The following is a 25,674-nucleotide window of genomic DNA, read 5'->3' as shown; positions in this document are numbered from 1 at the left end:
GAGACCTCATACTAGCTTGGTCATTAAATACAACCTAACTTTCATAAACACTGAACTTCCCCTTTGAGCCAGAAGACCGCTGAGATGTAAAGACTGAAGACCGTGTTCAGAAGGCACTCCTAGCAGAGCGCTGGCACTGGGCAGATACTCCATTAAGTTGCTCTCTTGTCCTATACTACAAAGCTGTAATCATCAAGACAGTGTGGTACTGGCACAAGCACAGACACTCAGATCAATGAAACAGAATAGAGAACCCAGAAATGGACCCACCAACGTATGGCCAACTAACCTTTGACAAAGCAGGAAAGAATATCCAATGGAATTAAGACAGTCTCTTCAGCAAGTGGTGCTGGGAAAACTGGACAGCGACATGCAGAAGAATGAACCTGGACCACTTTCTTACACCAGACACAAAAATGAACTCAAAATGGATGAAAGACCTCCATGTAAGACAGGAAGCCATCAACATCCTTGAGGAGAAAGCAGGCAAAAACCTCTTTGATCTTGGCCGCAGCAACTTCTTACTCGACACGTCTCAGGAGGCAAGGGCAACAAAAGGAAAAATGAACTACTGGGACCTCATCAAAATAAAAAGCTTCTGCACAGCAAAGGAAACACTCAGCAAAACTAAAAGGCAACCAACAGAATGGGAGAAGATATTTGCAAATGACTATCAGATAAAGGGTTAGTATCCAAAATCTATAAAGAACTTATCAAACTCAACGCCCAAAAAACAAATAATCCAGTGAAGAAATGGGCAAGACATGAATAGACACTTCTCCAAGGAAGACATCCAGGTGGCCAACCGACACGTGAAAAAATGCTCCACATCCCTCATCATCAGGGAAATACAAATCAAAACCACAATGAGATACCACCTGACACCTGTCAGAACGGCTAACATTAACAACTCAGGCAACAACAGATGTGGGCGAGGATGCGGAGAAAGAGGATCTCTTTTGCAATGTTGGTGGCAATGCAAGCTGGTGCAGCCACTCTGGAAAACAGTATGGAGGTTCCTCAAAAAACTAAAAATAGAACTACCCTAGGACCCAGCAATTGCACTACTAGGCATTTATCCACGGGATACAGGTGTGCTGTTTCGAAGGGACACAGGAACCCCCATGTTTATAGCAGCACTATCAACAGTATCCAAAGTATGGAAAGAGCCCAAATGTCCATCAAGGGATGAATGGATAAAGAAGATGTGGTACACACACACACACACACACACACACACACACACACACAATGGAGTATTACTTGGCAATCAAAAAGAATGACATCTTGCCATTTGCAACTACGTGGATGGAACCGGAGGGTATTATGCTAAGTGAAGTTAGAGAAAGACAAAAATCATATGAATTCACTCATATGAGGACTTTAAGAGACAAAACAGATGAACATAAGGGAAACAAAAATAATATAAAAACAGAGAGGGGGACAAAACAAGAGACTCATAAATATGGAGAACAAACTGAGGGTTACTGGAAGGAGGGGTTGTGGGAGGGGGGATGGGCTAAATGGGGAAGGGGCACTAAGGAATCTACTCCTGAAATCATTGTTGCACTAGATGCCAACTAATTTGGATGTGAATTTTTAATTAAAAATAAAATTTAAAAAATAGAAAAAAATTTGCTCTCTTGTCTTCCATAAAGAAGTAGAACTCTAGACACTGGATCATCTTCCCAAATATCCCCTGAATCCCTGAAAATGCAGACCGAATGCACCAAAATGTACAGGACATCAAGTATTATGGATCAGTAACAGCTCATATTTCCGGGGCCACGAGGAACACGCAATGAGTACAGAGGCATACAATCCACACTGTATCTGGAGCACGACCTCATGCTGCTTGTAGCTGTCACCTGTGGCCTGGCGTGGACAAGTCTAAACACAACGTCTGGATGTCTATACTTTGTTGAGCCTTCTGCATCATTTGCGGGCGCAACAGAAATCCTAAATCAGAAAGCGACATTTAATCCCTCAACACCACCCAACACAACCCAGGATTCCCAGTGAGCTCTGAATGCAAAGTGAACAAGTAACTCAGACAGAGCTCTTTCAAAGAACATCAGTTCCCCGGCTGTTGGATGCATACTTAGTAACACCAAAGATCTGTTTGCATTCTGACACACTAGAAAAATATGTGAGTAGAAAAAAAACTCCAGAATACAAGACTTTGGTAAAGTCATCAGCTTATCTATGAACAGGATGCATCATCTCCATGTGGTCCTGTAGAGGATTTGCTAAGAAAAGATCAATTTTAAAATATCTAATGGCTGTGAATACTCCTGGTCCCCAAGCTACAAATGTTGCTCTACCCTCTTTGATAAAAAAGCACAAAATACTATCACCATGATTTTTACAAACTCTTCAGATAGGTTTTCAATTATCTCATAAGCCTGAGACAAGCCTCACAGCCTTCAAGTCAAACTTTCCTTTAGGAATTACAATCCATTTTCTTTTCTGGGTTGACTTTTAAGCCTTTGCTTTCATTTGCGTGTATTCTAAACTCCTCCAGACCCTGATATGCTCAGGTATGACAAAAGGGACGTGGGTGATTTTGCAGACAGGCCATGAGAGGGACAGTGGCCTTTTTCCAGCCAGCACACTCACACTCTCTTCTTACAGCAAACACAAGAAAGCACTTAAGGAAGTCGTCCGGGGCTAGGGGCATAAAAAGGTCATTAGTCCAGCAGGAACACTCAACCTCTGTTTTCCAGATCTTATCACCGTAGTACAATTTTACCTACCTTTTGATATTGCTCTAAGAGAGCAGAAAGCACACCCCTAAATTTTCAGTATTTGGGGGCAGCAGTCAACTATATGTGCCCCATATGAACAAAAGGAGCCACATATCAGCAGGTATTTTAACCCAAATTTTATGGGAAATCGTACCTGAAGGGACAACACATACATATATAGAGAGAGAGGGGCATTATCCCAAAAGCACATGTTTACCTTCTTTTTAAAAAAATGTTGACATCACCAAAGGGCTACAAGCTATAGAATTTTATTTTCTAGTAATAGTGAGGGATCTGCACAGAAGTATCATCCTACTTTTGCCCAGAAACATGCATTTGACAGACAACTAACACAAATCAATAGGTAATGTCTATACCTGAAGCTTCAGAGATGGTTATGAATCACCTGTCACTCGCCTGAGACTTTAATTTCAGTGGTGTGGGGGCCCAAACTGCATTTGATTAGTCACAACCTTGATAAGAAATGATTAAATGACTCTTGTCTATAAAAAAAAAAAATTCACTTCAAAGGGTAAGCATTGACTACAACTGTGGTTATCTGAAAGAGCTGATTCAAAACAGAAGGTTTAAGGAAAGGGCCACCATTGGATTCAGGTGGTAACATTCCAAGGCGACCGCTCCAAACAGGATACCAGTAACCTAAACCTAGATGCTCCAGTATGTTCCTTTCTGAAGTCAGCTGTAACCCGGAGTCTGTTTCCATAAAGACATCATAAGTCATGTGGTCTCACGTACTCCTTTGATCACATGCGCACCTGGGCTGGTGCTACATAATGACACCGGAAGTGGCAGAGAACTTCAAGGGAACTTAAGCAATCGAAAGGAGACCTTCTAAAATGAGTCATTTCAACTCCTTCCAAACTCAAAATGTGCCTCTTTAACATGAATGGAGTTATTTGGACTTAAAATTCCCTTTCTTCAATTTTCCTTTCTGTGATGTTTAGCAAGCAAAGAGGTTACCAACCCAGGCAGGGGAGGGAAAGAAAGACACAGCACTCTTAGAAAATCCATCGGTTGGTAGAATCATCCCAGTGGTCATAATTATCCAAAATTATAATGCATATTAAACTCAGTGAGGGATTGGGTGGCTCCGTCGGTTGGGCATCCAACTTCGGCTCAGGTCATGATCCCATGGTTCGTGAGTTCGAGCCCCGCGTCGGGCTCTGTGCTGACAGCTCAGAGCCTGGAGCCTGCTTCCGATTCTGTGTCTCCCTCTCTCTCTGCCCCTCCCCCACTTTCACTCTGTCTCTCCAAAAATAATAATAAATAAACTCAGTGAAAACATCTTAGCCTCAGACTAAAACTTTGTGAAGAAAGTGATAAGAAAAAAAAGTTTTCAAAACTTGAATTCTATATTCTACGTTTCAGGGAGATGGAGTTTCAGTGTTTATTACAGGCAGATAATGCTCACAAGAGCATCTTCATTTGATTTAGGTAAACTTCCCTGGGCCTTAAAACATCATCTGTCAATGCCTTTGAGGAAGCCCTAGGCACTTCTACGAGACACTTTAAAAACAATACAAAACCAGCATCAGGAAATTTTAAAATGCATTACCTATATTAATTGCAGTTTCTTGTTTGTCTCCTGTCAACACCCATATTTTAATCTCTGCCTTCAATAGAGTCGCTATGGTTTCTGGAACACCTGCCTGAAGGCGATCTTCTATAGCTGTGGCTCCAAGTAACAGTAAATTCTAGATTGAAAAATAACATCAATTAAAGATCGGTACATGCTTAAGAGCAGCATTAACCACAAAACTGACCCAAAAAGGCAGTCAAAATGTTGACGGTTCTCTTATTTCCTGTACATTAAGGCTTTGTTTGCAAATAATTAATGATGCTTCATGTACTGAGTTTCAACACTGTTTGCGGTGTTAGAACCACTCAAGACACAGAGGCAACCCAGTATTCATCATTTATTTCCTGGTCCATGGGCATGTTAAAATAGAAATCACCCAGCGGTAAAGCATACAAGCAAGTTATCCTGAGGATAGTCACAGTACGTGAGCCCTCCCCTCTCCACTGATGAGCTAAGGACATACCATATAATAGTTAACACGGAAGCAAAACTCATTCTAGATGATAACGCACATTCCACAGCCCCTGCCCAGAGAGCCTGTTAACTGCTTACCTACCTCCCCTGAGTCTCTCCATGACAGAGTACCTTAGCTTGATTACCTGATTGTGGGAAAAGCATCCACTATGTGCTTGGTGCAAAGGGTGCCCCATGGGCACATCACCTACTTAACCGTCTTCTTCCTTTTCTTTTTTTTTTTTTTAAAGTAGGCTTCATGCCCAGAATGGAGCCCAATGCAGGGCCTGAACTCACAACTCTGAGATCAAAAACGGAACTAAGATCAAGAGTCAGATGCTTGGGATGCCTGGGTGGCTCAGTCGGTTGAGAATCCGACTTCGACTCAGGTCATTATCACGCGGTTTGCGGGTTCGAGCCCCGCGCCGGGCTCTGTGCTGACAGCTCGGAGCCTGGAGCCTGCTTTGGATTCTGTGTCTCCCTCTCTCTTTGCCCCTCCCCTGCTTGCATTCTGTCTCTCAAAAATAAATAAATGTTAAAAAAAAAAAAAAAAAAAGTCAGATGCTTAACTGACTGAGCCACCCAGGTGCCCCGGTTTAATCATTTTCTGATTCTAAAGTAATTTTGGTTATTTCCAGTAAAGCAGAAACAATGTACACTTGAATTTGGTTCCACTCCTACCAAATTCCATTAAAGTGACACATAAGTAAATATAAAACTCAAGTAAAAACAGGGCATAAAAAAATTCAAGAGTCATTTTAAAAAACACAAAGAATGATAAAAGCTAATGACTCCAGAGTTCTAGAAACTGGAAATTGGATGGGCCAATGGTTGCCGACATGAAACAGAAAAAGGTGAAATCCAGCTCCCAGATGGGAGGGAATCTAATACCTAGAAAGCTACCTGACGCCTTGGGTTAAACTGAAAAGAACAGAAACAACATCGAAAATCAAAGTAGGCAATACAAAGCAGCAATGGCAAAAGCAGCTGTTACTAGAATAAGTGTGAAAATTCTCAGAATGAACAATGTCCAACCAGCCTATGGGGTCTGATTCATGTAACTCATGTAAGTCAACAGGGTGCCTAATCTTAGGCAAACCCAGAAAGTCACTGACATTGTTTTTGACCCGATACTTCTTGAGATACCATTAACACTTAGCGGAAGCTGGTTCAATCTTTCAGGTAGCCCATAAAAACTAAGTGTTTCTTGGGGCACCTGGGTGGCTCAGTCAATTGAGCATCTGACTTTGACTCGGGTCATGATCTTGTGGTTTGTGGGTTAGAACCCCAGATCAGGGTCCATGCTGACAGCACAGAGCCTGCTTGGGATTCTGTCTCCCGGTCTCTCTCTCTGCGCCCCTCCCCTGTTTGTACGCTCTCTCTCTCTTTCTCTCTCAAAATAAATAAATAAACTTTAATAAAAGAAAAAAAACCTAAGTGCTTCTTAAAGCAAAGAAAGACATCATTAAAAGCTAATGGTTAAGGGGCACCTGCGTGGCTCAGTTGGTTAAACGTCTGACTCTTGATTTTGACTCAGGTCATGATGTCAGGGTTATGAGGCCAGGCTCAGCTCTGGACAGACAGCACTGGGCATGAAGCCTGCTTAAGATTCATTCATTATCTCTCTCTCTCTCTCTATCCCTTCTTCTGCCCCTCCCCTATGCACACACGCTCTCCGCTATACAGCAAAAGGATTCCTGTCCAAAGACTTTGTTGAATATGTGGTGGAGCCCCTCACTGGGCAGGTAACAAGTGTATCACGTGCCATTACCTTCTCTATGATCTCATAGCACTCTTCCAACCGCTGAGCTCTGTCTTTCAAGATGGTGCTGGCTTCTCGATAGACTTTAAGCCACTCCTCATACTCCTGCTCAGAGAGGTCAGCATAAGCCACACAGAGAGTCCTCAAGCCTGCAAAACAGCCATAGTGTATCCAGCGATGGAAAGAAGCAGGACACCTTCCCTCCTAGGTGACATCACGTGGCTCCATTTTATACCCGCATACTCAAAAAAAATTCAAGAAACTATCTGCTTTTTAGGTCACTCTAATTCAACTTTCACTCATCGAAAAAGGGAAGGTAGAAACAAGTCTACTGCATTTTGCTATAAACTACCTCGAGGATACATTTGAGAGTCCATGAGAAGCGAGAAGCCGTGAACGTGAACTCCCTACGGCAGACACGTACAGGAGCTGGGCACGATCTATACGTACGTGTGCCGTGGGCAGGTATCAGAAGTAGAGGAGGCAGGAGAGCAATAAAAGCCCGACATGCTACCGTGTGGAAGACCCAGGCTTTCAAGCAGTCACATGTGCACATGCACACGCATGCAGGCACACACACACGCTCATAGCCACAGGAACACACGAAGCCAAGAAAGCAGCAGCCAGCACTTAGGCAAGGCTCCAACGTTCATCGTGTTCCCTTGCTGCAATCTCTGACATCCTTTCAGAGAACTCCTGTCCCAGTCTCTGTGGGCTCAGTGAATTACTGCTTCCTCAAGTCATGGATAAGCCAGCGTCACAAGGATCACGAGAGGGGGACGGGGAAGTGAGGACATGGGTTTTCTGAGAACGGGAATAATGACTACAGAATGATTCTACACATCGTGAGCTGGCCTGCCTGCTCCCTTCGTCCTTCAGGGGAAGAGCGAACAGAGTCACGCAGGTAACTCTGCGTGGACTCTGGTGCACATGGCGTCATGGCCATGGGCACAGAATGTGGAGGGTGGGGGCAGGGGTTGGCCCTAGGAAAGTACACTCCTAGGAAGCAAGCCAAGTACTGCACAAAACGGACATGTCCACTCAGACCATGACCGCTCACCCCCGAGCATCAGCCGCAAACACTTGAAAGTAAAACTTCAATGGTTAAAAATGACATTTCCAAATTTCACTGACCTTCCGTGGCAAAATATTCCAGATGGCACAGGGTTTCTTCCATGTATTTTGAGTCTTTTGAAAGCCTCTCAAAAATTACATTATCCTATAAAATAGAGAAACATTGTGACTGGCAAACCTTTAAGTAAACCCTGCGGTCAGCATTCCAAACCTAGCTTTGTTTTAATGATGCTTATCCAATGTGAATACTTGAGAGTACTTGAGCGGGCAGGTAGAAATACAGTTCTCAGACAGATTCACTCATGAGCTTTGGAAAACAAACTGGGTATGGATGTGTCCAGACAAAAACTTTGGGGAGAACCGTAAGCGTCAAGAGAACTGTCAGAGATGTAATGGTACCTACATTTACCCAAATTTGCAAAATACATACCGATGTGTAGAACACCTTTATGCAGAAGCGGAAAGGGTACCATGCACATCCTAAACTGCACAAATACACTCTTGCTTCCTGCCCCTGCAGGAGCTCCCAGCCATGGCGTGCACCAGCCACTAGGCCCTGAACCCACTTCAGCTAAGAAACACTGAGCAACACAGCTCAGAAAAGCTCTCTGTGATGAAAACACAAAACACAACAACTACAAATAGCCATTTGAGAACGAACACACACACACACACACACACACACACACACACACGAATACTTAAAAGATCATCACAGGTCGTTATGAACCATTCCATCTTCCTGAAGTCACAACATAATGGTGATAAAACGAGAATCACAAGTCACACCCTAAGGATCTCGCATCACACGGCAAAGTGCTATTTCTGAAACCACCTATTGGCTAAAAGGAAGCTTTTCAGGGGCCACGGTTGCCACGCTGGCCTGAACCGCCACTGTCTTCAGTAGGCCTTTACTACCAAGTCAATTTCATGGCCCATCTGAAAGAGCCTTTCAGCCTTGGGCAAACTTCCAGGGCACGAGGACGACAGCGGTCAGGAGAAGCAGGTTCACAAAGGAGCCACCAAGGGCACCTGCTACACGAGACGCTCGGTCTGTACTTACAGCCCCCTTACAGTAGAGTCGAAGCTGGCCTGAAGGAGTTCGAACAATTACAGACATTCTTTTTCTGTCACTGTAAGAGTAGGAAAAAAAAAAAGTTAACACTGGTCTGTATTGTAGGACCCATGCCCTATGATTAAGCACCAAACACATCAAAAGATGGCCTGGTAGCCCTAAAAACGGAGAAACTCCGTTTTCCTTATCTTTTCCTTCAAAGGTGGGCTTTAATTGTATACTTCCCATTCTTTTTATTATACACAACGGATATAAACCTATTTTTTTCCCTGCCATGGAAACTCACTAATATAATTATGTATAGCAGGAGAGCAGAAACAGAAAACTTGACCGTCCGCTACGCACATCTAATTTACTCCTGACGATACTCCGTAAAAGTGTTTTTGTTCTACGGCTCAAAATGTTAGTAATCTGCCCAGTAAGCAACAGAGCGGAAGCTTCTATAGACATCCGCTGAACTCAAAAGCCCCTTGTTGGGTCTTCTTTTAACTGGAGTAGAAAGCAATTACAAATTCGTAGAACACTCCTCACGCGGCACTGAGGTGAGCCTCACTGCTGCCCTCCCCACTCCGACACGGACCCTCCTACATTGGTCTTTCATCGTGACTCATGCTCACTCACGGAGCCTTCAATGGCTCCCCATTGCCTACAGGTTCCAATTCTTGCTGACCTCCACTCACCTCTGCGGCCTGGTCTATCTCGCACGAACCCGCCCGTTCACCAGCAGCCCTCCAGCACACCGGAAGACACGGCACACCCCCCCCCCCCACGGCTCCTGCCCCATGCCTCTCGCAGACAACATTCCATCCTCCTGAAACACGTCCTAACCACAGCGGGCCCCACACCACCCACCCCAGCAAGGGGATTTCCAATGGACTATGAGCTCCTCAGACTAAGGGACGTTCTCTCTCCAGCTCTGTGTAAGTTCCCACACCCTAACCCTAAGCACTCTGCCTGGCCTGGATTTGAATTCTCCCTCGGCCACCTAGTAGCCGGGGACTCGTGGCAAAGTTGTTTGGCCAGCACTTCGGTTTCTGAATGCGCAAAGCAGGACTGCCACCAGGTACCGCAAAGGAGTGTGGTCACGATTAAGTGGCGCTGGGAAAAAGAGGAGTCCACTAAAAAGAAATAGATCACTTATAGCTGTGGTTCTTTTATTCCCACATGTTCTCCCATAAGTTTTTAAAACATCCTCACGTCCATATTCACCTGCTTTAATTTAATTCCCTTTCCTCCTCCTTGTCCCTCCAATAACTGCTGGTCCCAGTTAACACAGCTGCATAACAGCACAGTTTCCAGGACACCAGTAAGAGACGGGGCACCAAAAGTCCGGAGCAATGTTTAGTATGTTCCTCACCTCCACCCACAGGGACACTGTCTCCTACTCCCTCTATGAACCACTGCTGTTATCAACCATCGTTCTTCCCCTCTGAATACGCAGCCACAAGGGCTCTTGACCCACCAAAGTTCAAGTTTTCAGTCCTAAAACTAAAGACTTGGGCTGGAAAGCATTTCCTACAAGAGGGTTACAAAACTGATCTTTTTCAGGGGCGCCTGGGTGGCTCAGTCTGTTAAGCGTCCGACTTCAGCTCAGGTCACGATCTCCATGGTCCGTGAGTTTGAGCCCTGTGTGAGGCTCTGTGCCAACAGCTCAGAGCCTGGAACCTGCTTCAGATCCTGTGTCTCCTCTCTCTACCCCTCCCCTGTTTGCACTCTGTCTCTCTCTCTCTCTCTCTCTCTCTCAAAAATAAATAAACATAAAAAAAAATTTTTTAAACTGATCTTTTTCAAACAGCTTACAAAGCAGACAGAATAAACAATGTGTGAAATCATTTAACAAAGGTTATTAAAAAAACCCAAAGTTTAATAATTGGAAAACAGGCTCTCGAGGTAACAAAAGAACTTTGCTCTCGTACTGACAGTCAGTGTTGAGAAGGCAAGAAACAAAACATTAGGATTTTTCAAAAGGACAAACCAGGAATGATCTAGGGAAGCAAATAATCAACAAATATTCCTGGGTCTGAAAATTAGATAAACCACCCTGGGGAAGAATGAGTTGGCATATAGACAGAACAGCTGCCCAATTCAGACAAAGCCTCCGACGGGGATGGACTGATCTTACCTGTCTTGGCTTGTCAGTGCCCCAGATCTGGCATGAGTGCGCTCAGATAAAGCACGAGGCACCACCTCACGGGACTTGGGAAAAACCAACAGAAATAAGGCCCTCCCCACCACACACTCCAAACTGTGCAGACACGTCCGCGGCTGCTGATGCCGGAACAGCGGGTCTGGAAATCTACAGAAACAGGAGGCTATGGGAGCACAGTGCTTCACTCGGGGAAAACACACGCGCGCACGCACAGGAAAATGACCTGCTTCACTCTCTTTACAGAAAGTCCCAAATTCCAGACAGGAGAGGGACTGTGGAGATCTACTCAGTAACTTTGATACCTAAGTGCTGTATTTAATCAGATCATACAATCTTGCAAACACTCTGATGAAGCTGTTAAATATATACGGAAGTATTTTATTCGGGCGCATGAAGGAGAAGCATACCTAGAAAATTCCAGGACGTTAAGGATTCCAAATGTCTGTTCCTGTCCCATCTAAAGGAAGAAAAACAGGCTCTTACCTGAGGTGCCAAGTATTAAAATCTCAAAACAACAGTCTCCCCAGTCGTAAACCTCTCTATACACACATCTCCCCGTCCCTCCTCCTCCTCCCAGCGCGCTCTCTCTCTCTCTCTCTCTCTGTATATAATCCACACACACATATCCCCCTCACCCTCCCTCTATGTAATAAACACACATCGATTACCTCTCCCGCTCTCCCTCCTCCCCACCTCATTCTCTCTCCATCTCTATCCCCCTGCCAAGGCCTTTTCAACAGGTACAGGTTTCTCACAAGCCAGTCAGGTGGGGTCATAGCGCCCCCTTCTGGTAGAAGCTTCTCATTCTTCTCTAGGACATCACAACAGTTGGCTGACCCTCCCTTCCAAGAACACCTGAAACCTTGGGGCCAGTCATGCTTCTGAATTCAGAATTTTATATATTTTATTAAAAATGCACACATACACCATGTGGCATGATTTCCCCAGAGGCTTATGCGGCCACAACGCCCTAAAATCCAACACATCAATTTTCCGCAGCAAAACGTAGGACACGGAGATTCCTAACACCATAAACGGCCTCATGTCAGTTCTGGCTAAGTTTTGCTGCCAGACGCCTATTCCCCAAATACAGGAGAAAACTTTTTTGGAGTCCAAAGCTTCCAGGATTCGCAATTTAGAAATAAGGATTATGGATCTGCATAAGATTTTAGAGCAATTCATCAAATGTTATTTTTCTTCAAGTTCTTCAAAGCTGGAACCTTAATGTTCTCGATTTTTCCCAGAAGGTTCCAGGCTGTGTGGACCGTGGCCAAACTCCTTAATCAAACCTGCTCTCTATTTCCCCAATACATCGCGGTGAAAAGCACGTGGGCCTTGAAGTTCCATAGGTAGGAGTCAGAATCTTATTTCTGCCACTGAGCGTGTGGCTTCCTCACGAACGTGTCCCTCAGGCTTGAGAGAAGTAATGAATGAAGCCAATTATCCAGGGAAACCTGAGGCATCATTACTTTCCTGTGCACAACTCCCCTCACACCCAGAGATACAACCAGTGACCCTCCTCATCCGGTTCTTTCTCCTCAGGCTGTCCCAACTTCCTCAGAGGCCCACTCAGAAGCGTGCCCACCACTACCCCGCAAATCGGCCCAAGCGCTGTGACCGCCGGGTGCTAACCCCTCTCTGCTCTCAGGTCAACCACTGGGCAACCACGTGCATCCCACGGACTCGACCATTAAGATGATAAGTAGCGGCCACTTCATGGCAACAGCTGGTAACCAACTTGAGAAGGTGGGGTTTGAGGACACTCTGGCTGAACGGGATCTCGAAGGTATTATTTATGGCCCTGAACTAGTCAGAGAGTCTCATGTACTCCCAGACACGTGGCCTTAATGGGCTAATAAAATGACAGAGGGGTGCCCATCCACCCTTCACCAACATCTACCACCGTGATGACAAGGTCAGTGGGCTCCCTGGCTTCCCTATATTTAGCCGCTCTTGTGAGCAAAGCAGAAGCAGCCTTGTCTCCTTGTCTCTCCCACTCATGCCCAGTCAGTCCATCCCGCCTCCAGTCCCCATCGCCGTAACGCACAGAAGCCAGCAGCACCCGTGCGACAGCAGATCACACAGCGAAGGTTCTGAGTCTCCCCAAACCGAGGGGGGCGAAGGCTTGAAAACCTTCCGCAAAGGAAATTCTGTATTCAGTCTGTTGCTTTGCTCCACCTCTAATGACTGCACCTTTCCCTAAGCGAGACTTGCTGGTGATTAAAATGAAGTAAAAATGATTATGATTTCGTCTCTGTCCTTCAGAAGACAGGAACCCCAAAACGCCAAGAAATGGGCACTCTGTCGAGGTCTGGTATTTTCTAGGTTTCGCATTTCTAAGTACAAGAAAAAAATGGAGCACTGCCAAGTTAGGAACGATAACAGCTATGTAAGTTAGTAGTGAATTTCAAGTGCATCAGCAAGGTCTAGAGACACAAGATACGTAAAGGCAAAAACCGTTATAATCCGTCAGTCCTCCCCAAATTGAGGGGTGCAGGAAGGCAGAGGAGAGAAGGCAGTGACTGCTTCCAGTCCCCTCATCAACACAGACTGTAGCGAAATGCAGCCCCTCTAATGGTCAGCATCAACAATGCCAGGGCATTGCCAGTCCCAACCATCAATTTCCCCCGTTACCTGCCTCAAGGGTCCCTACTGGATGTCATACTTGATTTCCATTTTTTCCCGTCACCAAATTTCTCCCTCAGGCTTCCTGAGCAGCCAAACTCAAAAAAACCATACAAACAGAAAACAAAACAATCATAAAATAAACAAATCCCTTGACTGTAGGGAAAAGAAAAACTCGTGTAAATAACAAAGATCTTAAGCGCCAACTTGCCTCTCCCCCCGCCAGGGAGACCGAAGCTAATGCGCCAAGGGGCCGTGCTGGGCAAGACCTCTACGTGCCAAGGTCACAGAGACAGAGTCACAGATCCTGTCCTCAGGACAAGTGGGCCACGTGCTTATTTCCCTATGACAAAACCAAGAGTAGGCTTGCTAGGTTCTTTACTACAAATCACACCAGCACAGGCAAGACTTGTGGAGAAGTATCTCTGAGAGAAAAATGCCCGCAACACAACATGAATAAGCTGACAGGATCCCGTCATGCCCGCAGTTTCGCAACGGGGCCTAATCCTCACGGGAGGGGGGGAAAAAAAAAAAAAAGAAGAAATGTAGCTATCGTGTTTACATCAGACACGCTATTTCAAACACAGTCTTCAAAAAAGGAGGTGACATACAATGTCAAGAGGTAGCCGGGCTCGTCACTTACGGCTTCTATGATGACCGAGTACGGCGTTCTGGCGGTGAAGACAAAACCCAGCTTCCTAGCTCCCTTCACCAAAGCGGCTTCATCTGTCAATAGAGTTGACAAGGCATTGACTAATCGCAGGTAATGGCAGAATTCTGTGGAGCACGTATTATTTTACACATTAAGCAGATCGGCAGCAGCTAGAGAGGCCCAGCCTAAGCACACAAGGGTAAGGACTCAGGATTTAGGAGGCGCTCGCTCGGGCCGCCACCAGGATCCTGAAGGCAGCACTTTCGTTAGGTGGGGAAGACAGGACCTGAAGCTGATCGTCGGGACAAGAGTGCTGGTATACCTACCATCCTCCATTGGGGTCAAGTTCTCCTTAAGGAACTTAAGCTACATTCCCATGGCTTCCTGACTAACCCATCTCGTCCTTGCGAGGCAGCGTTTCACTTCTAGTATGGTAGGATTCAGAGCTCCAGGAAGCGGGTCGAGAGTCAGCACCCAGCTTCATCAGCAGCTGGGGAATCTACGACGGGCAGGGGGTGAACAGGGAAGCCAGGCCACCCTCCCCTGAGAGTTTTGTCCAGGGCAGAGACCTTTTTTTTTTTTTTTTTTTTTTTGCTTTATGATGATTTTTCCTTTACTCAAAATTATTGCAGAATAGTAGCGTTCAGGTTAAACGTTCTGGTAAACCTGAAAATCACTGACACATACATGGCACAACATTCACAATACACTTCAACAAATTTTCAGAGGACTCAAAGACAGGTACGTTCCAAGCTGAAATTATGATTTGATCTTTCTCTTCCACTGCATGTAGCCTCTTATGAGCAATAGTGATTGCTATGTTATTTTTGCAAGGGACTTCTGCTAGGAGCTGCAAGATGGCCTGGGGCCTCCCATCGTGGTCACAGTGTTACAGAGTCAGGAGGGCCCAGCGCCACCTTTCTGTGGCTTTATCGCTTGTGACCATAACCTGTACGCTGCGTGAGGCCAGAGGTAAATAGTGGGGTCTTCATGAAGCCGACCTCCCTACCGCACCCTCCACGAGTAAATGCAGACAGCCAAGCCTCCAGAAAAGGGGATAGCACGGCACACCCGGCCCAGAGCCCTCACCTGGGGAGGAAGCCTGGTAGATGATGTTATCTCCATCCTTCTCAGGGACGACGGTGTGGCACACGGCCAGAAGGGTGAGGAACTCCTGTATGCACGGAGCTGTGGGCTACAGACATAAGGCAAGGCGATCATCTGTTAAAACACCGCTGGCATACAGCAGGGTTAGATTCGGCCATCCCCTGCTTAGAGCCCGCTACTGGCTTTCGGCCCCCTTTCGAACACAGGTCGAGGCCCTAGCGTGGACCCCACGTCCCCCACGATGCCACCCCCTGGGTGGCAGCTGCTCTCCACCCAGCTCCACCTCCTCCCGCCTCTCCCCTCCTGGGTGCTCCACCAGCCGGTCTGGTCCGTAGGTCTTCCGACAGGCCTCCGCCTGTCCCACTGCCCCTTGCCCCCTCCACCTGCTCGAAGCCAATTCTTACTCATCCTCTCTGCTTCCATTCGACAGTCACTTCACCTGAGAAGTCCCCTACCGCCCGTCTCGGAACATCGTTCTTAATGTACTAACCCTGGGGTCAGAGGAGAGCGAGGAGGCAGCACGCGCCCCTCCTAGAGTTCCCCCAGCCCCCGCCTCGCTTGTTCCAAACGCCTCGAACGATCCTGCCGCTCACGTGCGGCTTCGCCACGTCTGGGAGACGCCGGCGTGCCAGAAGGTCATCTGTCTTCCTCAAGAACGTAACCCCAGGCCCAGCAGACAGAAGGCGTTCAAGTCTACGTTGGATCAGTATACCGAGAGCGGACGCGCCAGGCGGGTGAGTCCCTGCTCTTTCTCTCCCATCGTCCTAGCATTTCCTCTACACCTTGTCTGTTCTTTAACCTAATAATTGCTTAAAAGCTATAAGGCAGTGCATCCCTATTACTTAAAAAAAAAAAGAAAAGAAAAAAAAGCCGTCCTGGATACGTATTTAATATCTTTCTCCCATCCTACACACACACTCCTCATGATTTTCATTGGGATTAGATTACAGAAATAATGGAGAAATGCCATCGTAATACTGTTTACCCATCTAAGAATACAGAAAGCTTTCCTATTGATTAAAGGCTTCTAATACTTCTAACTATAGGCCCTGGCATATTTTATTAATCTTGTTAATTGTTTATTCATTCAAAAAATACCTACATGCCTACAGTACGTGAGAACGGTACTAGACATCTTATCTATTGCTTTTTATGTTATGAATAGGATCTTATTTCTATTATATTTCACAAGAGTCTGTTCAGATATAAAGACCAACACTGAGTTTTGTAAGTGCATTTAATGTCGCTTGTAATGAACCCCTTACCAGCTCTCCGAGTTTCAGCTGACTCTCCTGGGTTTTAAGGCAGACAGTTATTACATCATCCACAGATGACGGCATTTTCCTTTTCTTTTGTAACATATACACTTGAGTTCTTACTGGCCCACTCAGGCTAGCACTCTAAGGACGATGTTCAAAGCCAGGGGTGATACCGGGCCTCCTTGTCCTCACGTTATTTTAACGCCAAGGTCTTTTATATTTCACTTTTTGATAGGCAGCTGGCTATAAATTTGAGACAGATTTGTCTTTTCACTGATCAGGAAGCAACTCTATGTTTTCTGATTTCTGCAGAGTTTTTGTTTTTAGTTTCTCAGTCACAAATGGACAGGGATCGGTATCTGAAAACATTGAGTTTCCCCCCCGACCCGTCAATGGACTGAACATCAGCCATGTGGCAGCAAATCATAACCGCTCACACGGCTACTTCTTATCCGCCTTCAGGAAAAGAAAATGCACGTTCAACTACGGTTCAGTGAAATCAAGTAAGTTAGAGGATTTACAAACTCCCCAAGGTCTACACGGCAAAGGGTGCTGGGGAATCACCTCCAGTGACTCCGACGTATCAGGGAATCGTTTGCTGAAATTAAAGGTGACCATCTCCAGGAATATCAGTGTTTGCAGTTACATTTATACTGTTAATTTCTTGAGAAGGTAGGATTAGTAAAAACTTGACATGCAGCACGATCTCGGCATCTGCAGTGAATTTTTGTGTGTGTTCACATGTGCACACAGAGAAAGATAACAGAAAGGAATAGACGGAAATGTTAACAGTACTTGGCAGCAAAGGACAGAAGCGATTTAGGGGGTTAAAAAAATACTCTGTATTCTCTAAGTGTTTCTGCAGTGAAAATAAATTGCTTTTTATATAAAGGCCACCACTCCTTCCGAGTTTCTAAGAGTCGTCACAGCGGCTCAGAGAACTGGCTCTCCAAGAGAGAGCAGCAGAAGGGTCCCACACTCCAACACTCTCTCTCTTGTGCAGCTTTCGATCACGTCCCTCTCTCAGTCACGCTCTCCCAGTTCTCACTGGTAGCAATTACCAGGCCCTGCAGCCCCTTTGGTGAATAACCCCTCTTCCAAACTAGCGGGCCATCATCACCCCCGGCTGCTGTGCTGAAATGTGCCCCCAGGCTTGATCTAGCGGCTCAGGTGGGAGGTGGGGGCAGACCCGGAGGAAGATCAGCACTTTGCAGCAAGACCATCTGCTTTAGCCGAGACCTGGTCAAGGAGCAGGGGGAAGGAAGCTAGCATCTTCTACGTTGGATCAGTACACCGAGAGCGGACTCGCCAGACGGGTGAGTCCCTGCTCTTTCTCTTCCATCGTCCGTCCTAGCATTTCCTCTACACCTTGTCTGTTCTTTAACCTAAGGGCAGGTGGCCACATCCACAGGCCCAGAAGTTACAGAGGAACAGGTGCATCTACCCAGAAGAGCCCAACCCTAGTCCCAGGGTCTCGATCCTACCAGACTTAGATGCGGATGACTTTGTGAGGCTTCCAATCCAGCTTTCTAAGAAGTTCCGCCACTTTGACCATTAGGTCTTGGGCCTGGTCTTTGGCAATATTGGCCTAGGCGGCAGGAACTGAAGGAAGCATTTACAGGCTCCCAAGGACGACTCTGGCTTTCATACTGTGCCTTACACTGGTAATTAATTGACCCGAGCTTATTGTTTTCTCTCTTTGATATAAATGGTACTCAGCGGGGCGCCTGGGTGGCGCAGTCGGTTAAGCGTCCGACTTCAGCCAGGTCACGATCTCGCGGTCCGTGAGTTCGAGCCCCGCATCGGGCTCTGGGCTGATGGCTCAGAGCCTGGAGCCTGTTTCTGATTCTGTGTCTCCCTCTCTCTCTGCCCCTCCCCCGTTCATGCTCTGTCTCTCTCTGTCCCAAAAATAAATAAACGTTGAAAAAAAAAAATTAAAAAAAAATTTAAATGGTACTCAGCAACAACCGGTTCCACAGACAATTCAACGATTTAATGAGCTAGAAACACACGATACATAAAAACGTAGCATGCAGGGGCACAAGAAAAGACCGCTTTCTCCTGCCTCTGAGAACGATCGTATCTGGCACAACATCCCACAGTGTAGTGGGAAAGAGGGTCTTTGATTCATGGCAAATAGTAAAATCTTTCTGACAGCTAATAAGAACAGTCGCACACACACTCAAATTAAGTTTCCACTTTGAGTGGTAGGCCAGACAACATTCTTAAAGATCCAAAAAGAAAAATCCCTAAAACAAAACTGTTCTAACTTTGGTTCTCTAGTTAACCTGGCATTCTCTAATAAATGAGGGAAACGAGATAAGCCATGCGCAGCCTATGGATGAGAGGTTTGTAATATATTTGAAACGAGTGTTCCATGTTTGCAAATAAACTTTTTCCTTTCTGTAACTTCCAAGAAAAGGCTTTTATAACTTCGAAGAAATGATTGTTGGACAAGGCACGCATGCATGTATATGTATCTTTTTAGAAGTTAAAGCTTTTGCATGATACTATTTATCATTTTAACCATCTGTAAGGGCAGGATTCTGGGACATTAAAGACACACTGCTGTGCACCTACGACTGTATCTACACCCAAAACTCCCATCTTCCCAAACTCTGTACCTGTCAAATAGTAACTCCCCATTCTCACCTTCCCCGACCCCTAATAACCTCTATTCTGCTCTGCCTCTATGAATTTGCCTATTTAAGGTACCTCATAATCATAAAATACCTGTCCTCCATTTAATAGATTTTAATCTGCACAAAATGCTTTCTATATCTAGAAATGAGTATTTGATGAATGTAAAACATAGAAAAGTAGGCATGTCTAAAATTGGCATGCCAAATCACAGCTATAAAGTACTTAAATACATATACAGATAATTTCTTCTTCAAGACTCAAGCTCAAAAGTCTTAGGCATAATGACTCAAAAAAAAGAGAAAAACCCATATGTGTTCTTCCTTGGTAAATCTTTGGGAAATTATCCCACAAATAGGAAGTCATTGGTTAGCAATGTAAACAAAGGACCACATGAACTTGTTCCTTGAAATTTTCTGTAGGTGGATTCTTTAACAGGCAAATTCCACCTTGGCTATCAGCCTACACAAAGCTTAAAACATAGTCTTAAAGGACCCAGAAAATCAGAAATGATGACCCAGGAAAAACAAAAAATCTGTAGCATATGGAGGTATTCCCTTGGGAGGAAAGCAAAGGTTTTCTTGGCCCAAATGCTTTAATTTTAGTCAACGGTCCCAAGACAATTTAGATAGGAATGTGGGATACCCATAGGCTAAAATCCTGAAATGCTTCTTCCCTCTCCTCAATCCTATTTTGGCAAAATAACCAAGTGATCTAAGAGGCTCTGTACTTAAAATGTTTTAAAAATCCATGAAGTACATTAAATCTAATCCCGATTTTCTGAAAGAAAAATACTGTAGCCTATGGTCCTCATTATTTATAGTCGAGCTGCATGTTAAATGTCAGTGGGGTAATTAACACAGTAGCCAAGATGTAGAATATACCCTAGAAGGCTTCAAGCACACCTTTAAAAAGTGGTGAACATAGGCAAGTAGGCTTTTGCTAAAATAATAGAAAATAAATTCTCCAGTCCATGGCCATATCACACCCTCAGTGAACTCTGAGTGTCCAGATTATTAAAATATCCTTTAAAGTCTCCATGTGTTCGGGGCGCCTGGGTGGCTCAGTCGGTTAAGCGTCCGACTTCAACTCAGGTCACGATCTCGCGGTCCGTGAGTTCGAGCCCTGCGTCGGGCTCTGGGCTGATGGCTCAGAGCCTGGCGCCTGCTTCCGATTCTGTGTCTCCCTCTCTCTCTGCCCCTCCCCCGTTCATGCTCTGTCTCTGTCTCAAAAATAAATAAACGTTAAAAAAAAATTTTTTTTAAGTCTCCATGTGTTCATCGATGCTTATGATAACCTCACTGAGCCAGGGATTCCCTTATGAAAATAGTGCTGGCCCTGCCCCACTACTCTCGACGGCCTTCCCACTGGAATGAAAGGAAATCTGGCTCAGGACGGCAGCTGGTGAGGTGGCAATGGATGAAAAAAAGCAGCACTAACTTCTCCAGAGAGTAGGGCTCCTTCCAGAAATGCATGCCATCGGCCCCGGGGCAGGAAATGCTCCTGTTAGAGGATCCTGATACATGTCAGGTCTCCACTCGAGTGCCAAAAGAGGACCGAGCATGCGACCGATGGTCAGAAACCGCACCCGCGCGCGGGTTCAGCTTTGAAGAGAACATCTGTACGAATATACAAATTAGCTGAGCTCGGTATTTCAAGATTTCAAGGTTGGGGATCCCAGCAGCAAATGTAGAGTGTCTCCCCACGATCTCTTCTCCAAATGACGATTTGCCCCCTGTGCACTGATTTTCTACACCAGCCCACACTCGGTGAACGCGAGTTACCATTCACTGTGGGTGCCCACGATGCCCACATTTCAACGATTCTGTTAGCCCCAACACCCACCAAAGAGATCAGACTCCTCCACCTACACAAAATGAAATCGCTTTCTTGGGGAGAGGTATCGTACCCCCCCCCCCACGCCACAAAGGTAAACAATGACTCCTAACGATTTTACATCTGTTTCCCCAACTAATAAAAATCCCCTGAATGTTTTCTTACTCGTCTCTTCCCCCAGTACCTAGCAAGGTGATTCATATCAACCAGGCCCTTAAGCTGTTTGCTAAATGAATGAGTAGATGAATGAGTCTCTTATTTAAATTCGGATCCACTCGCGTGCCGTTTCTGAACTTTCCCCGGGATTCTGAGGGACCCCGAGCACGAGGCTCACCTCACTTGCTCTGCTGTTTCCTCACCCACTGATCTGGGCCAGGAAAACAAACTTGAAAGGAGACTAAGTACAGTTCCCCAAGCCTCTAGGTCACCCTTCCACCTTCGTCCTTTCCCATTCTCCACCCCAACTTGAACAGACACGTTTAGTCACCTAAATACCCTCTAAACACTATTCGGGAATGCTGGAGTCCTCTTTCAGAAAGCAAGCCCTCACTGTGCCCATGAAGCCTTGGATATCCGTGATTAAGCTGCCACCCTCCACAGAAGCTTCTTCTCAGATGCCACTCTTCAGCTTGGAGAACCTCTAGCCTAGCAGCTGGACCAAACGGCTACTATCAAAATTCAAAAAAAAGGGGGCGCCTGGGTGGCTCAGTCGGTTAGGCGTCCAACTTCGGCTCAGGTCACGATCTCGCGGTCCGTGCGTTCGAGCCCCACGTCGGGCTCTGTGCTGATGGCTCAGAGCCTGGAGCCTGCTTCGGATTCTGTCTCCCTCTCTCTCTGCCCCTTCCCTATTCACGCTCCGTCTCTCTCTGTCTCAAAAATAAATAAACGTTAAAAAAAATTTTTTTTTAATTCAAAAAAAAGAGAACACATCGATGCCTGTGACTATGATACAGGGCACGGACTTCAGCAGCATCTGTTGTGTGGTCTGGGACCACTTCATCAGCACCACCGGGCACTGAGGCAGAAAGTCCGCATCCCAGCCGGTGGGCGTGGGTGCCTTACATGCACGCATTTGAGAATCGTGCCTAGGAAGATTTCACCGTTAACAAGTGGGCAAGTGCAGCAGAGAACAGGAAATTTCCTCACTGAGAATTTAGAGAAAGTTTGAAACAGATCTGCATCTTAACAAAATGTTGGAATGATGAACTTTTAATTTTGCTCAAGTTTACCTAACTTTAAATTTTTTTTCAGAAAAAAAATCAGATGGAATTCACACTGATTAAACAGGTTGCAAAATGCCTTCATCCCTAAAGACTTTTCTAAGTTGGTATTTTTCAAAGTAGCTTTTCAAATGAATTTAGGGGACCCTGTAGTTAATCCCGGTTTGTTAGGATAGTAGAGATAATGTGATGTCAGAGTTAAGAATCAACCAGACTTAGGTTCTGAGTCTCATATCTACTTTTGTTTGCTGGTAACTCTTGGCCAAGTTGATATTTCCACGCAGCTTCCTATCACTTCTCCGGGGTGACTCCAGCGCTAAAGGAAATACGCGTCAAATGTCTGGCACACGATAGGATGCTATAAATGCAACATGCTCTTCTGCCCTCCTTTTCTTCCCTAAATTCTCCTGGTCCAAGCATAAAGCAAGTGTCCTTCAAAATGCATGACCTCTTAGATGCACAACCGTGAAGAAATGGTACTGCAGAAATCTTAAAGAGCAGGAGAAATCTGAAATGTTGGCGAATTCCATATTGAGACTCGTCTTCATCTTGACGTGAGACTTTGGAGCTCCACCACGTATTTAATTCAGCTTTGTGTTACCAGGCAGAGTGTTAACCACAGAGCATTTATTTCAGATCACGTCCCTGAATACTAACTCCAGAAAAGTAAAACCACATCTCCTCCCCAAGGTCCAAAATTATAAATTTCAAGGCAGCACACATACACGTAAATAAAAGTACACCATAAGCTATGGAACATTCTAGAAGCAAAACAGTGGCCTTACATGATGATCTTCAATGTTCTTCAAGAGCCTAGGATCATCAAAGTCACATGAGTCACTAGGGGGAGGAGGTATCCGGCTGTGAGAGAGAACAGAAAATACTTATTCAGTTCAAAAATTTCTTTAAAATCTACCCACACCTAGTAAGAATTTGTCTTGAAGAAGAATCACACCTAAAAAGCCTATAGATTTATATTAAGCTTTTGAAGATTTGGAATAATGCATATTATTTCAGACCTCGAGGTAGAAAATCTTTAGCCTTACTATAAGCAGAGTATTTTATATGTTCATTATAAACAACGACATAGTTACAAGAAAAAACAGGGGCAGGGGTCAACACTTTGTCATTTTAGCTGTTCTCTAACGTCTACCAGGGAAAATTTCTGAGTATTTACCTCAAAGCAGGTAAAATAGGAATAATTATTGTATTGTATCTAGGCATTCATTTATGGTCAGAACTCATACGTAGAAGAGAGAAGGAGGCAAACATTGTGAGAAAGGAACCGATAAAACTTGATACAATGGCGGTGTGCTGCTATCACACTGAAGAAAATGTGAAGGGTTAAATATATTCCTGTATCCCCACTTCCTCCTGAAACCCCTTCTTGGAAACAAAGACGACGGAAGAAGGGACCACAGCCGAGGTCAGCCTGAACTCTGGATGTGGGAGTTTAGCAGAGCAGAAACCAACAGCTTGTGCGGTGAAGAGACTAGAATACCAACTGATGCCCCTGGCAGAATCTTGCGGAAGCTGAGCAAATGGCAGCCTGAGGTGCCTGTCCCATAAAGGGAAAGTGGGAAGCAGGAGGGGTTCCAGATCCCTCTGAGGAAGAGTCTGCCTCCAGGAACCTTCCCCCTCATCCCATGCAGCCAGATAACTGAACTTTTTGGAACTCAGAAAGCCATGGAAGGTTTATAGTTTGGAGAAGTCAAATCAGAGTAGCCTTGGACCCAGCAACACGGGGCACACAAGCGGGTAGGGTAGGGAATTCTCCCAGGACAGGACTCTTAAGTGCATCCTTCGTGACCACCAACTCTCTGCCTCTACTCAGCTCCTTTAACAGCCACAGCCAGATTTACAGCCTGGAGAGTTCTCCTCATGAGAAGACGACTGATCACATAGAAGACCGAGGTTGACATCCAAAGATCCTCTACTAAAACTGCAGGTCCCGGCCGATCATCCCACAGCGAAACCAGTCAGTCATCAACTACGTGGTCTCCCCTGCCCATGTAGCCCTACCAATCAGCTTTGTTAGTATATAAATCTTAAAACATGAGCACACACCATCACTAGTCCTAAGGGAAATGCCAATCAAAACCACAATGCGATACCATTTCACACCCATTGAGATGGCTATTGTGTACCTGAAAACAAAAACAGAAACTAACACGTGTTACGAGGATGTGGGGAAAATGTGTGTTGCTGCCAGAAATATAAATGGTGGAGCTGCTGTGGAAAACAGTTTGGTGGCTCCTCAAAAAATCAAACATAAAACTACCACACGACCCGCCAATCCCGCTTTCAGGTATATACCCGTAAGAATTAAAAGCAGAGACCAGATACTTCTATACCAATGTGCACGGCAGCATTAAACACACCAGGCAAGAGTAGGAAAAAACCAAATGCCCGTCAACAGATGAAGGGTTATACAAAATGTGGTATATACAGACAATGGAATATGACTCAGCCTTTCATGTCAATAGAATTCTGATACAGGCTACAATACGCATGACACAACTTTGAAGACATTACGCTGGGAAGCAGGAAGTATGGAAGGTATCAAGCGAAGGACTGGCTATTTCTTGTTAAATCCTTGTAGTTCCGCTATTACTTTTAAAAGCATATTCATGTTTAATTTTAATTTGGTTCTCTCTTGGAAAAAGAAATATGAAACTTTTATTAACAAAATATTTAAGCGAAAATGACGATAGAGAATTGTTCCAAAACCCTTCCCACTAAGACATCAAGAAGTGCTAGAATCCACTTACCAAAAATCATCTGAGGATGGTTCTCTTGTCAATTCCGGAAAATGACTGCCAGAGAAAGGGAAACAGAGTGTTCATAAAACTGATCAAGAGAGGCACTCACACAAAACATTCTCCGGGACAGATCATGTATTAGGCACGAGATGAATCTTCACAAATTCAAGGAAACTTACGTCACATCAGGCATCATTTTCAACTATAATGGTAGGACCAGAACTCAATTACCAGAATGAAACTGAAAATTCAAAAATATGCGGAGATTACACAACACACCACTGAGCAACCAATGGGTCAGAGAAGAAATCAAAAGAGAAATAAAAAAAAAAAAAACACGGGGAGACAAAAGGAAATGGAAATACAACATAGTAAAACTTATGGGATGTAGCAGAAGCAATTCTAAGAAGGAAGTTCACAGCGATAAATGCCTGTACGAAAAATCTAGAAAAATCCCAAATTACCTAGTTTTGCACCTCAAAAAACTAGAAAAAGAACAAATGAGACAACGTCCTTTGTATACTAACTTCCTTAGCATAAGGAAGAAAGTAGCAAAGATTAGAGCGGAAATTAATGAAATAGAGGGGAAAAAAAAGATCAATCAAACTATGAGCTGGTTCTTAAAAAGATAAACAAAATTGACAAACCTTTAGCTAGACTCAGCAGAAAAAAGCAGGACTCAAAATCAGTAATGAAAGAAGTGATACAATATA

General features: G+C 45.0%; 1 protein-coding gene across 1 annotated transcript in view; it reads right to left on the bottom strand.

Moving 5' to 3' along the window:
* LOC124508018 (phospholipid-transporting ATPase IB) overlaps positions 1–25,674 on the bottom strand; it is a 507,885-nt gene that overhangs the window by 400,438 nt on the left and 81,773 nt on the right. Inside the window, exons 14-22 of the mRNA XM_047074445.1 lie at positions 24,971–25,015; positions 22,985–23,060; positions 15,227–15,332; positions 14,129–14,211; positions 11,268–11,317; positions 8,700–8,769; positions 7,697–7,781; positions 6,572–6,711; positions 4,324–4,462 (exon numbers count right to left, since the gene is read on the bottom strand). Coding sequence (XP_046930401.1) covers positions 4,324–4,462; positions 6,572–6,711; positions 7,697–7,781; positions 8,700–8,769; positions 11,268–11,317; positions 14,129–14,211; positions 15,227–15,332; positions 22,985–23,060; positions 24,971–25,015 — 794 coding nt within the window. The remainder of the gene's footprint in view (positions 1–4,323; positions 4,463–6,571; positions 6,712–7,696; positions 7,782–8,699; positions 8,770–11,267; positions 11,318–14,128; positions 14,212–15,226; positions 15,333–22,984; positions 23,061–24,970; positions 25,016–25,674) is intronic.

The sequence above is a fragment of the Lynx rufus genome, unplaced genomic scaffold (genome assembly GCF_022079265.1).
Source record: "Lynx rufus isolate CCGP_SWC_20201006 ecotype Redwood Valley unplaced genomic scaffold, mLynRuf1.p SCAF_1, whole genome shotgun sequence".
Classification (NCBI taxonomy): Eukaryota; Metazoa; Chordata; class Mammalia; order Carnivora; family Felidae; genus Lynx; species Lynx rufus.
This window is presented reverse-complemented; position numbering and strand designations above follow the sequence as displayed.